We start from the raw sequence: 15,018 nt of genomic DNA, 5'->3' as shown, positions 1-15,018 counted from the left end.
ACTGCAATGTTTAGAAGACGCATCTTGAGTAGTTCTTGCTGAGTTAGAACCTTTAAAGTGGGACCTTTAAAATGGAGTCAATGTGTCTTTTAAAAATCAGTATATTAATCGTTTTGATGTACAGTGTATTATTGAAGTTTAATTTGGGAATTCTTTTGGTTAGCAGCACTATTGCCAGATGGATGAAGAATGGCTTGGATAAGAGTTCTGTCAAAGGTGGGCTTGAGCTTCGGAAATGATTGATATGATTTCTGCATTTAGTTTTCCCATCTCCAGGATAAAACAAACAAACGAACAGAACCCTGGCAAATAAGTAATTTATGTTTCTCTCTGGTCTTCTGTTTGCAAGATTCGTTGTTCATTTCACTACCAAAATACTTATCCTTTAATTAGAGGTATTACCACAGTCCCTATTATGAAACAGAAAAGAGTGATAATCAAATTCACCTGGAAAATCCCAACGTGGTTTAGTTTATTAGTGGCTATTACAGAGTCAGAAGCGTGGACTGAAATAATAAAAACTATTACTTAATATGATGCTAAAGAGAAACAGTTCACTCTTGGTTAGTCTCACATTACTGCAGATATTTGCCAGACTTAGCTCTACTTTTATACACACATGGCCTGATATTTTTTTTTCTTTTCTCCTCTTCCTTTCCTCTCTCCCCCTTTCATATGAGTGCTTGTTAAAAAAAAAAATCATTGGGATTATTCAAAATAAGAGTAGCACAATATAGTAGCTCTATAGTTGTGTTATTTTGATGCTGTTAGGAGCCTCACCCCATTCTCTAGTTTCAAAATGCAAACTGAAACTTGCAGAAAATCACATTAGAAATATTTAATTTTTGTTTAGTTTTCAATCTTATAACATTTGAGTTATAAGTTGATAGGGGTTGTGGATTTCTTTTTCCTCTTTCTTTTGGTGATTTTAGGGTGAGGGGAGAGGAGGGAATGAACTGAAGAGTGTAGAAAAAAATATAAAAACTTAAAAGGGACCCCAAAGATTACTGAATAGTCTGTCCAGTGCATTGTTCCTAGTTATTATACAATTTTAAAATCTTTCATTGACTGTGAGTTATTTTACAACTTTTAAACTGCAGGAAATTGATCATGAGATTCTTTCCCATAGAAATGAAGATTGTGTCTTGTGGAATGCAGTTGGTTGTCCTGTGGATAGACCCATTTTGCATCTACTTACAAATTCATTTCAGTATTCTTATTTGCCTGAATATGTTTGGTTCTTTTAAATTTCCTTTGAGTTGGTTGTAACATATTCCTGGTTTCTTCATTAATTAATAAGGTAAATACAATCTTTGACAGATGTTTATTTAATACGCACATGAGAATCATGATTATTTCCTTTCTAAAATTTTCTCACCTAACCAGTGGCCACAGAGGGATCAGGAGAAGAGTATATTGGAAAAATAAAATACTGTCTAAGTAATTCTATACCAAATTAACCAGAAAGTCTTTTACATAAATATGTAATTTGGGGACAAAAAAATCATCATACGTCATTGGTAAAAATGGTATTTCATATTACCTCATCTTATTTTTAGTTCAATCTTTCTCTATTCTTTTTCTTTAGTTTTGAAGGTTCGTTCTTCTCCTGATTCTGGACAATCTTTGAGACAGTAAAATCTTTAGGAAAAGGTGCAGTTACTTAAACCTAGCTGGGCATTTGGGCATTTGGGCATTTGTATCAAAGAGGCATTTGGATCTATGAGAAAAAAATAATTGCTGCTGGGTGGGAAAGGAACTAGGAGAGGGAAGGGGAAACACATTCTTTCATCTACTTAGTTATTTATTCAATGTCCCTCAATGAAATTAAAAGGAAAGATATTAAAAAAAAAATCCTCCAAACTAGTAAACAAACAAAAAACCTTTGGAATGTTACAAAGGGCAGGCAACTCTTTAACTGAATCCCTCTAGGAGTTTCAAAGTGATTTACTTATAAAATCCATCATACTAAAAGAAAAAAATCCATCATACTAAGACAAACTTAAAATGATTATTTAAAAATATAGCTAGCTTTGCATTTCATGTTTGTATGAGAAGTAACCCCTGGCTTTTCAACACGAAGCTAGACAATTTCATTAATGAATATATACATCAAATTCACTGACATTGGGTTCTTAAATCAAACTTATTTATGAATTCTTTTGTCATTGTAGCAACTAGGGGCTTGGTTTGTGGGAAAAGTGGTTATAAAGGGAGAGTATGTGAGAGTTTAGGGGGGATGATGGAACAGTTTTGTATTCTGATAGTGGTGGTGGTTATATGAATCTATGTCCATGATAAAATTTCATAGAACTATTAAAAAAATGAAGAAAGTGCATGAAAAACTTGTGAAATACAAATAAATTCTATAGCTTTTAATATATATATATATAGTTAAAGCATTAAAGTTTTGAGAGAACACTTATCTAAAATATGCCTCTACATTCACTTAGAACCACACCTAAATCATTCCAAACAAATGGGAATCTAACTTATTGTGAAAGCTCTTTAGTCAAGGATACTTGATCTGAATGTGGAATTATGAAAATATTTCTCAACTGCAGCTGTTAGCTTACAAGTCTCTGGAATTGCAAATAATTCATGCTGGTTATGAAATGCATATTGAAGTCTCCAAGCAAAATTTTGCAAAGGTGCCCAGGACATCACTCTGCAAAACATCTAATAGCACCACTTTTTTTCATACGTTCCTCACATCCTTAAGTATCACGCCTGAGTTGTGAGGGTCTTCAGCACTGTAAGGTGCCTGGTAGCATAACCAAGAATAGAATGGTTCTAGAAATTAAGATGACAAAACAAATGACAATTTTGATATGGTCACCAATACAAGTATTTGAAAAAAAAAAAATTCAGTGACTGCCCCGTCTAATGCTGCTAGCCAGTGATGCGAAGGAAGAACCCAATTCCATAACATTCTAAGGCAGTCCTGGGACAGCAATATTTAGTGGCATTTTCCAAGTAGTTGACTTCTTTTTCTCAGGACAGTGTTGCCCTTTTGGGTTCTTTGAGAGGCAGCTGGCCTTGGCAAGAATGCCTCAATGGCTTTCTTGCGGAAATGCTCAGTGCTGGAAGTGGGGGAAGAAAGGCTGACTGCATTAAAGAGCACATTTTCCTTTCAAAGAGACGCTGTACTAGAAGGAAATGCTGCAGGAGATCAGAGTTCTCTCCAAGTTCCAACGAGCCAGAGATGACTGGGCTCTTTCAAAGCCTAGGACCTCGTACGTTTGAGTACTCTGTTAAACTCATCTTGCAGGTCTGACCCAGCTTCCTCTAATATGGTTCCAGACAAGATATTAGAAGGATGGGGCTTCCCGGGTGGTCCAGTGGTTAAGAATCCAACTAAGCCCGCGTGCCACAACCACTGAGCCTGTGCACCACAACTAGAGAGCCCATGTGCTGCATCTACAGAGCCCACGTGCTCTGGAGCCCGTGCACCACAACGAAGAGCCCGTGCGCCACAATGAAAGATTCCACATGCCACAACTAAGACCCAATGCAGCCAAAAAATAAATAAATAAAAAAAGATATTAGAAGGAATCTTACTAAAGGAGGCACCCTCTTGACCATCCGGATGTTGTTCTTCTTTAACAATAAGAGAAAAGCCAGAAAAAAGACAGTTGATAATAAATGTTTAAGAGTATTGGTCCCACGTTGTCTTCTCTTCCCGACAAATCCAGTGCTCAGTCATCTTGTTTCCGGTAGCATCCAGCACACCTGATCGTGCCTTTTTTCTTGAATTACTTTCTCCTTGACTTACACGACACCAAGCTTTCCAGGTTTTTGTTTTTCTTTTCTGGTCACTTCCTTCTCAGGCTCCTTTTCTAGATCCTTCTCCTCTCCTCAAACTCTAAATATTGCAGTGCCTGAAGGCTCAGTTTGGTGCGGTCTTCTGATGTGCTCACCAATGATTCTTGGTTTCAAATACCACCAAAGGACAGGCAACTTCTAAGTATTTACCCTCCAGTCTATACCTTTTGTCTGAGCTTCATTATCGAAACTTTTTTTTAAAGTAAGATTTGGGATAGCAAGCCATTTTACTCTTTGAAGGGAATAAACATTAATTTAACACAATCTATTTATCAAAAAATTATGCAGTGCTTCTTATGTGTCAGCCTCACTTCTAAGTGCTTTATAAATAAATGTTGTTAAATCCTAACAATAACCTGATGAGAAAAGAATTATTATTATCTCCATTTAATATACAGATGAGGAAACTGAGATATAAGCCACACACCTAGTCAGGTTTCATGCTCTTAGCCGGTACACATTGACATCTATCCTGAGCGGCATGTTCACTTGGATATTTCAAAGGTACCTCCAACTTAAAGTGTCCAAAATGGAACTCTTGATTCCCTTTCTTAGCATCCGATTCCTCTTCCAACCTTCTCCATCACAGCAAATGGTTCAACTGGGTAGCTAATTGCTCACATGAAAAATGAGGAGTTATTCTTGATCCCTCATTTTCCCTAGTTCCTCACTTTGAAACGATTCCCAAATTCTATTAATTCTCCCTCAAAAATGTATCTGAAATTCATTTACCTCTCTCCATCTCGACTACTACCACCTTGATATAATAACAGTAACAACCACAACAATCATAGCTAACGTTCACTGATATGTTTTAAGCATTTCTATATATTAGCTCATTATAACACTGTTAGGAGATGGGTACTGTCAGAAACATTGTGAAATGGACAAACAAGATTACTAGCAGACTTTCAGGGGCTGTCAAATTCTATGGAAGTGTGAGTCTCTGTCTTTGGCTAGTCTATTTTGCAACTCCATGGAGGTGAAAGTTTCCTTGTAGAGAGCTAGTGATGATGTAGATGTTTCTCGTTCATAGTGACGGAACTTATTTTTCTGTTCATGTCAATGCAAATAATTTTGTCTGATAGAAAATATAAACTTTTCTAAATCCAATTCACATTAGAACTAGTTTTAACATCTTATTGGTTCTGTCATAATTCATGAGTTAAATAAAAAGTTAAGACATGTGCTCATTTTATATTTATAAATCACAATTTTACCTTTCTGAAAATTATATTTTAACAACTTATATATTTAACAAAAATAAATTATATTTTAACAATTATATTTTCATCCCAATTTCTAGATGATAAAATTGAGACACAGATATTCCCAAGGTCATACTGCTAAATAAATGGCAGAGTCAAGATTCAAATCATGGCCATTTACTATAGAATCCATGCTCTCTACCACCTCATTGTCCTGGCTCTAAGGCTGCCATGTAAGCCGGATCATTGATGCTAACATCTGCTCTCCCGTGGACTACCACAATAGTCACTGGTCTGTTTTCTTCCTCTGTTATTTCTTAATATGCTTTCTTCATGCTGTAGCCAGGGGGCTCTTAAAATGTAAACCTTTTCATTGTTCCTGCTATACGCAGAAACAAAGCCAAGCTCCTTACCCAGGTTTATATCATGCCATTATCCATCTTCATCTCCTACGATTCTCCCCACCCCCAGCCCAGTCACTAGCTTCCAGACACACTAGTCTTCCTTCACTTGTTTAAATGTGTGTAATTCTTTCCTGACTCAGAGTTCTGGCATGTGTGGATCACTCTCTGGATGACCCTCCTCCCTCCTCTCAGCTTAGAATAACTTCCGCTCATCCTACAGGTCTCAGCTGACATGTCCCTTCTCAAAGAAGACTTCCCTGACTCCCAGACCTTTTGGGGGCCCCTGTCAGACTCTGACAGAACCTCTTCATTTTCTTATAACAGCAATCGGTTTTTGATAATCCAGTGTGAATCTTTATGGAATAACTATCTCATTTATTAGACCAAACCTCCATGAAGGTAGAACTTCACATAACAGGTGCTCAAAAATACATTTTTTTTCAAATGAATAAGTGAATGGGTAAATAGGAGGGTAAGGGTTGATGTTATGAGTGATCTGATATTGGGCTTATTCTTGGCTCCAGAGGTTGAAACCAAGCTAGATAAAGAGGCAATAGCCTAAAACCTCAAAGAAATTAAATCATACTTTTAAGTTCCAGGCATTGGCATGGAAAATCTGAAACCATTTTCCTGTTTTAGAAGTTTCTTATGGTCTTTCAAAAGGTGACTGTGCCCAGATTTAGTAGCTATCATGGGCTTATTTATTTTTATTTCTTATAGCTGCCTTTGGGCAGTATGTGCTGGCCTTGATTCATCTTGACGGGGTTTGGGTTATCATGTAGCTTGAGACAAGTTTAAGTTCTGTGTCTGTATCATACTTGTTAAGTTCTGTGTCTATCATACTTGTTATCATACTTGTTGATGTTAAATCTCAATAAAAATGCTGCTTTATAGAATAAAAGGATTTGGGGAAGCTTTGAGACAGAGGATGCCTTCAGTAATTTATACATGACTCTGGTCTAACATTGCCTTATTATACGACCAGCCACCCAACAGTGAAGACTCTGGAGCATTGTGGAATTGTTCCTAGTTTAGAGAAGCCCACTCTTTAAAACTCATTACACACAGAGATTTGGGAAAAAGAGAAGACAGACCCTTAACTGTATGAGAAGATACAATGGAGCCAAATCACTCTCCACCAATGAAAAATGAGGCTACGACACTCGTTTCAGACCATCTTTCTCTCCGTTGCTTTTCTGACCTAGGTGAACAGAACATGATTGAAAAGTTTGGTTTTCCTTAAGGCTAGTCTGATGATTTAAAAAGCCATATCCCAGGAACTAAAATGCCATTATAGCTTACAATGCTATTAGTGCATTTGGAGTTCTTAGCTTAATAAAAGAATGTAGATTTTCATGCATATTATTTTCTCTGACTTGGATAAAAATCTAAAATATTGTAAACTCAGAATACTTGTCATGAACCATTTCTTCTTCACATGGAGTGGAATTAGTTTATCTTGCAATTTTGTAAAGGTTTCTTTCCCTTAATTCAACAAGTTTGGCAAAGCTTTCCAAAGAAAAGTTCAGTTCATTAAAAATGACCTTAATGGACTTAACATATATTGGTGGTGACAGGGTCCATACTGTATTCTGGCACACAAGGATCCCATTAATTTGTCTTTGCCACTCTCTAGGGCTCAGCTGAGCAGTAGTTCAGATTTAGTTCTGAAAGTAGCTCCAGATTGAGCATTAAGTGGAGACAGTAGGAGGGGCTGACAAATTTAGAACTTCTTGGTTTGCAAGAAAGGCTTTTCTAATGACTACATAAAAATGGCTCTGTCTGCTCTCTTGAATTTGTTATTGATCTTTCTGTCTCTGTGCATGCTGGGAGCAAGCTTGGGGTATCAACTGGACGTAACTCAGAGTTGAGAGAGGATGCTTTTCCATCTGAGCATTTTCTAAACTTTCCTTATTAATTTTTGCCATTTGCTATAGATTTCTTTTGGTTCAAATAAAGGTAACTAACCCTTGTCCCTTAGGATAAATTCTCGGCTAAATTCAAAGTGTGCCTCTTACAAGTGAGTCTTCGAAGAGGAGACACAGGAAGGTGGTGCTATCTGGGGAACCACTAGTTGAATTTGGGGTTACTTGTGGTTCTCTCACATGCCACATGATACAACATGTATGAGGCAGAGATAAGACCTGCCTCAATTTCTCCATTTGTAAATGAGTAATTATTATACAATTTTACTTACTTAAATATTCTCTAAGAAGATGGATGATGCTGGAAAAGGTCCAGTCATAACCACAGTTAACACCTAAACACAGTTTTCTGCATACCAGGTACTTTACACATAACTTAATCCTCTAAATAGCCTTGTGATATCGATACCATTATGTTCGTTTCTCAAATGAGGAAATTAAGGTCTCTGGGGTTAAGTGATTTGTCAGGGTTCCCTCTTACTGTTGGGGGATCCATGATTCACACCCAGGAGGTCCGTCCCTGGAGGCCACACTTTTCACCACTGTGCCTGCTGCTACCATGCATGTAGCTTTGATCGATAGTTAAAGTGCTTTTTGCTTTGATTCCAGCGGGGTTGTATTCTTGTTTGAGCACACAAATATACAGACTCACACCCCCTCACCAACTCACATAGTTGGCAGCCTGATGTACCTGAAAAAATTTCATATTTTAGGAAATTATCTGTGGTTCCTTGAGGGCAGGGACTATTGGGTTACTTTTTACCGTACCTGCACTTGACGCAAAGTCTGGCCCAGAGCAGGTGACTTAAGAGTGAATTCAGCTTCTTTCATTACGAGGTGCGAACAATTAGAAGGTCCAGTGTTATTTAAAATACATAATCAGCCAAAGAATTTATATTAAGCATCTGCAGAGGATATAAGGGATAAGAACGATTTGGGTAGACAGGGAGACCAGAAAGGAAGGAGTTGGAAAGGAGAGAGGTCACGATCGTTATGGGGATAAGGGCTCATTCAGTCTGGCCAGTATGAGGCTCTCACTCCACCATGTGCCAAATCAAAATTAAATGCTTTTGTGCTTTTTTATCCCATAACTCTAATGCCATGCTCTGCTTGAACATCCTTTTTGAGGGTTTGATGATCTGCAAGTAGTGTTTACATTTCTTGATCTTAGGTGACTCTGAATTCCTAAGAGATATATCTGTTTCTCTCTATATAGAAGATGTTTCTTTTTATGTTCTGTGGCCTGAGATTCACAAAGAGAATGTACTTGAGGTACCTTGTATTGAGGATATGAACTGCAAAACTACCTGGATCCATTACCAATGTTTGATTCCCTAAATGTCCTTTGGGGGAAAATATAAAATCACGTGTCACACAATTAACAGTCCTAACCACTTAAAAAAAGTACGAATTCACATTCTTAACCACTGAGTTAAGCCATCCACATTCTCAGACAACTTACTGGATATAAATATGGACTAATATAAACACATAGCTTAAATATTATATATTTAAATACTATTTTCACCAAGGTAAACAAACCATTTAATGACTATAGGATCACGATGGAGACCCTCATTGGCTTTTCTTTCTGTATCTTAATTCCTTGTGGGTTCTGTTCACACAGATGCATGACAGGAATTTCCCCTTGCCTCTTACTGAATCAGCCCCATCACTAAGCTGATGCCATCTGGCATCCAGATATTACCTCTGCCTTCTGCCCACTTGCTTTCCTTCTTCTTCCTTTTTAATGTGGCTCACACCGAGGTTATTTGTGGCAATACATTTAAGGCTTGGGTATTGTGTTGCAGCCCCAAAACGTTTTCCTAACCATGCAGTAAAGCTGTTCACGAAAAATCTAATAAGATAAGTCAACATGTTTTTAAGTGTAAGATCAAGGCACAGAGGACCACCCAATCCCACTTTTGAAAGGACAGCACCGTTAGGGGTCTCCACCTGGTATATGCTGCGGTTTGATGGAGGGATGGCTAGTTAAAATGGCGGTGCTGGTCAAGTGTACCCAAGGGAATCACCTGTCTCCCGTCACTTGTTCTGAGCCATCCAAGCACTCCTGGCAACTGAAATCACTCTGGGGTGGACCTGACTTCCCGAGATGCCCAATTAGTCTGACCTTCCTCTCCCTGGGATGACTTGATTCAGAGAGCAGAAAGTCTAGAAAGAGAAAGGTAGGGCATCGAGAGCCCCCATGCCATCACCTTCTAGGGCATTGGGTGGCTTGTGAGTGGCTTGAAGGAGTTAAGAAAATGAAAAACTTTCTTCCTATTCCAAGTCGGATTAGGTTTTTTAAGAAGGCCAGCTGATTAACTATAGTAGCAGTAGACAGCTGTCTTGACAGGTCCTAGAAGTCACCATAGTTTCATTTTTGCTCAAGAAATTAAGCTATCAAAGTGGCCATGCTGTGTACCAGGCTTGAAGTGGGCACGCTGTTCATGCACACATCCCAACAAAGACCGAAAGGAAGGTATAAAAGCAGGAGATGCAAAATCAAGTCAGTGATTTCTTTAGCTTCTATCTGATTAATGAGTATAATTGTATGACCACAAGGTAGTTCTGATCCCTCACCAAACAGAAGTAAAATTTTGAGGGTTTAAAAAATACCTAGAAAGCTGTTTCCATATATTTGTCAGTGGAAGCAACCAGCTGGCATTTCAGTGATGTGTCCTAAATCTAACATTACTCTCACCAGCTGGAGGCAAATTCAAAAACACATAGTTTGAATAACAGCAGAAGAGAATTCTGTCAGTCCCTCTCCCCTTTCCCCCTTTCTTGTGGTAGAATGGCACTGCTATTACCCTCAGAAAAATGCAACTCTCCCAGAATCTTATTTTTTTGTACAAGTCTATCTCAAACCATAATGCTTTCCACGTTAATTGTGTAGCAGGGATGTCTATGGATTTCTCAGCTGACATCCTTGGAAGCAAGTTCACTTTACTGTGTGAATTTATAAGGTTGTCTGTGCTTGACCAGCTTCAGTAGCTAAAGCCCCCCATCCCTTAGTCTCAGTTTGGGGCTGGATCTTGTTCACGCTGCCCTGCTCAATTAAGAGAGACAAAGCTGCTTCAAGATTCTTGATGTAGGTTGTCAGGAAAACCTGATCAAAACATGTGTGTGGATTAAGGCAAATTATGGCCACCAGTGAAAAGTCAGTTTAGAGTGCAGGACTCCCCGAGTGGGTTAAGAAAGCATTTTCTGCAGATCAAGAAAATATACTCATCACAATATTCCTACCTTTGTACCATATGAATCAAATACACTGTAAATAAACCAGGTCTCTGCTGAGGAAAAAACAATGTCTGAAAGCATTTATCAATGAAGCTGCAGCTTCATAAGATGAATCTCATCAACAGTAAGTTCATTACTATCGTGTGACCCACTATTGATATTTATTTCAGCTCTTCTATGAGACTAATAACTGTATTTGTATCTTCTGCATGGCATTTAGTTTAGCGGAATATGTAACATACTTCCGTTCTATAAAGTTTTAGTTATTTCGTGGCAGTTCAGTTTTCAGTATTTTACTATAGTTTTCTTCTAAACATGTCTTAGAGTGGTTGCTTTCAAACATATGTTTGGCGACAGTGATAACCCCAATTTTTTTTTCATTTTGGGGTTACCAAAAGAATCTGACATTCAATAATGGTATCTCCATATACCAAAGACTTTAAGCTACTGATTTTCCCATAGTATTTAATGAGACAGGCTGGTGATAATATTTTTATTCTACATAAGGGGAAGTAAATGCTATGTGCTGTTTTATTACAGAACTCTCCATGTTAACTGGAGCCAAAGCAAGAGATAATAGTCCTGGACCACTGTTCTTGCTTCACTTCTCTGTATTAGTTCAGAAGTGACAACCACAGCTTCTAAACATTACTCTTTAAGCAATGTGAGTCTCTGGTGGGGGGGAAGGAAAGCCTTGGTGACAGTGTATCATTTTTTCATTATACTACGGAGAGTAATTATAGGTTGTTCCATACATTCAGAAACTAGTCTGTGTGGTTTTAAAAAAAGAATTAAGACCCTGCAAAATTATGTTTTTAAAATTCAAAATCAATTAAAAAAAATAATGTGACATGTAGGACCTTTCCTAGGGTTCAGTGTGGTAAACAGTAAAGTGTATTAAAATGTGGAAACCACATACCTTTCATTACATTATTCTACAGCTGTCATTTATTTCATTTTTGTGTAAAAGTAATTATTGTTCTGAGCATAACAGTATACATTTCCTTTACCCGGCACTAGCACTCCAATTACAATCAACTTCAATTCAGATTAATCATGCCAAATGGCAATTCCATTACACCAAGAGTAAAATTTAATAATCTAATATATGGCTATAGTTTCAATGGTTAAAACTATGTGTTTACTACTTTAGGGATTTTGTTAAGATTAAAGTTACGCATAATGCATCTTAATCAGAATTTCAGTGGAAAACACTCATTACAAATTATAGTTGAATGTGGTCTATGTAATGCTTCTGCAGAAGCATTAAACTCTACTTACAGCTTTCATTTGAGAGGTATCTAATAAAGAGAAGGACTTTTAATTATTAGTATAAGGTGTTTTGATCTAATTTAAACTTTGTTATATTATTTAACATCGGTCATAATGCAATATTACTCCCAGAATTATGCTTTAGACCAAATGACAAAATATAATGTACGGGAGAGCAGAGTTTATTTAGGTAAAATAATACCTATCTGGCTTTAAATGTATTGAGTCTAGGAATACGTATAAGGAGTAACTAGCTCCAATTACATGGCATCTTTCTGTGCCTTAAATAGGACCCCTTAGCGGATTCAAGAGTTAATACCCCTCTAAAATGAACTGCTTCCTTCCTCTCCAGCAGCAAGAAGGTCTGTCAAGCCAGGTACTGGCAGGAGAGAAACAGAAAGTTTCAAGCCTTTATATAGTCACATAAAAGTTGCACTGTATCTTTAACCACTGCCTTTCCTCCAAAGTTCTGCAGTGGCTAGCTGCTTTTTCTTAAAGCCTTTTCTCAAAGAAGTTGCAAACAAAATGCTGTAGCAACTTTATGATACAGAAATAATCTATGTTTTGCTTCTTATCCTTTTAAGTAAGAAATGTGTTACCTTATATATAAACCATTTTTCTGTGAAACCAAGTACCATTTTTTTTTACAAATGAACTTTGGTCATTTTACCAATCTGTATTTTGGATTTCTTTTTCAATCTCTTGATGTTTAGGGTGTGATTCAGAACACAATCTGTGTTCTGGCAAGCCATATCAGATTTAGATTCAAACGGGATGACTCAGAAGAGGTTCTAAATTGCTTTGGAATATATAAATTATAATCTTAATTTATATATTATATTTAGTAAAATTTAAACTACAGGTTGAATTTGGAAACCATTTTGTATCCTGAATGCTATACTGTGAGCTCTTGGAGGGTGGGTAACGTAACATGTCTTAGGTACCAATGCATAGCACTGAGCCTAGTACTTGTATTAAATAAATTAATCTAGAAAATCATCAGTCAGAGAAACTGCTTTGGTCATAGATGAAATTCATCAATAAAGTGCTTTCCTGTATTCTTCAAAATGATGTAGCAGAGAGGTCTATCACTGTATTGCAGTAGAATCAATATACAGTTATTGGTCAATCAATCAACCAACCTAAGTTTGTCTCTCTTCCTTGTTTCCTCTGCTGAAGTATCTGGAAAATCTGTGCCTAGTGGTCTTACAGATTTCATGGCCTTGATCAAACTGAGCCAGTGTGGGACCTTGATCAAGTGGGGCAAAGACCTGGTATCCATCTGATACCAATCCCAGCAAGAAAGGGAAAAGAAAAGCTAATAAGCTTCCTTTGACCTCAGATATATTTCACTTACCCTTTCATTTTTGTGAGTGGCTATACGGCAAAGCTGGGAGATAAGGAGTACAAAAAGCGGCCTAGGCTTTCACATCAAATCTGCGCTACATCATCAGATGCAGCCTGGACCTTCTCACCTTTGGCCTCTTGGCAAAAGAAAACAGGAGGTCAGATTTTGGAGAAGAGGGTAGGCACTACACTTTCATTTTCTTAGTTCATAACTGAAAAGATTCAGAGAGCAATCATGTTTTGAGAAACACTATGAAACTGATAAATCTCTAATTTGACAGCCCCAAAGCCTCATTCCACCCTTGGTAAGAGGAGTACACTTAGCTCAGAACCCACGAAAGCCACCATCAGCAAGACACTGCTTTCTTTAAACCCATCAGCTTCAAAAGCAGAACAACGCATGGTTGAAAACTTACGAGGGCTCTTCTGACACAGCAGCTCCTTCTTCAAGTTCTTGAGCTTGTTTGTACCACGGTAGCTTGGCCTCTACCGGAAGTTTTTCTGAGAATTAAGTGCATGCACACAAAAGAGAGGAGGTTAGAACCAATTTAGGATTTCAGGGAAATTTCATTTTCTCCTCCCCAGTTGTTGATTTTGTACTACCTAAAAGTTATGATGTCGATAACTGCAAATATGTTTTTAGGAAAATTTCTGCCTAGGATGATAGTTATATGAAGAAAATGAAAATCTGATTTTAAAATGTTTAATAACACTAGTCTCTGTGTATATGTCCCCTTTATTAGGTCGATTAGCAAAGGAAAGTCTTTTTATTATGAACATCATAACTCTAGAGCCCAGTATGTGTATAAAGGGTCATTGAAATATCTTTGATTCTATTTCCTGTTGAAAAGATTTACCTTTTAAGACAAACACAAAGTACAATGGATTATACTGTGATACTTTCATAAATTCTAACTTGTTTTTCTTTTGCCTTTTGGCTAAGTGTGATCTGTTCCATACTGTGAAAAACAAACAAAATTGACACTCTGAAATTCACAAAATGTTGCTTTAGACATTTGACTCATTCAATTCCAACCCAAGGCTCTATGACAACTGGAATACGATAAACTTAGGGTCCACAACTCGTAATTTGACTTGCTTCAACTATTTATCTAGCTTTGGCAAAACAATTCAGAACAAGTTTCCTAACTACTTCCTAGCAAAAAAATGTGGAGGAGAAAAAGAAAGAGGGAGGTAATAACTGCTCCTACAGAAGTAACTGCCAAGATTCCCATTCTGACATATTTATTAGGGTCATTTATAGGCATATTTGCCCTTACAGTATGAGCCAGTGACGCTCTATCACCATTTTATAACAAATAATTGTAAAGATGAAAGAAATATGTCTATATATGCGTACACCATAGGATTATATGGCATTTTAATGATGTTTAGAGAGCCAGACTCACTACTTACTTGTGAAAACCCAGATTTATTCTTTTTTTTATGGACCATTTTTAAAGTCTTTATTGAATTTGTTACAATATTGCTTCTGTTTTATGTTTTGGGTTTTGGCCCCGAGGCATGTGGGATCTTAGTTCCCTGATCAGGGATCGAACCCACACCCCCCACACTGGAAGGTGAAGTCTCAACCACTGGACCACCAGGGAAGTCCCCAGATTTTATTCTTGATAGTTAACCACAAACTGCTTTTCTTTCTCTGAAGTGGCTGGGTAAAGGACGAATGAATAAAGAATGGACTATTTTAAGTTAGGGTCATCACTTATCCTCTATGTACAACAATTGTTTATGGTCAGAAAACAAAGCCAGTGAGAAATATGGATGTAAAACTGC

The 15,018-nt window shown here is 37.3% G+C and overlaps 1 protein-coding gene across 2 annotated transcripts in view; it reads right to left on the bottom strand.

Annotated features, from left to right (window-relative positions):
- ADAMTSL1 (ADAMTS like 1) overlaps positions 1-15,018 on the bottom strand; it is a 470,361-nt gene that overhangs the window by 239,732 nt on the left and 215,611 nt on the right. For both annotated transcript variants that reach the window (XM_027105928.1, XM_027105929.1), the window contains one exon: positions 13,641-13,725. In XM_027105928.1, the coding sequence (XP_026961729.1) occupies positions 13,641-13,725 (85 nt within the window). The remainder of the gene's footprint in view (positions 1-13,640; positions 13,726-15,018) is intronic.

This window comes from Aethalodelphis obliquidens, unplaced genomic scaffold (assembly GCF_003676395.1).
Source record: "Aethalodelphis obliquidens isolate GAN/ISIS:26980383/991018 unplaced genomic scaffold, ASM367639v1 scaffold7, whole genome shotgun sequence".
Lineage (NCBI taxonomy): Eukaryota > Metazoa > Chordata > Mammalia > Artiodactyla > Delphinidae > Aethalodelphis > Aethalodelphis obliquidens.
Note: the sequence above shows the minus strand (reverse complement) of the source record. Positions and strands in the feature narration are given on the sequence as shown.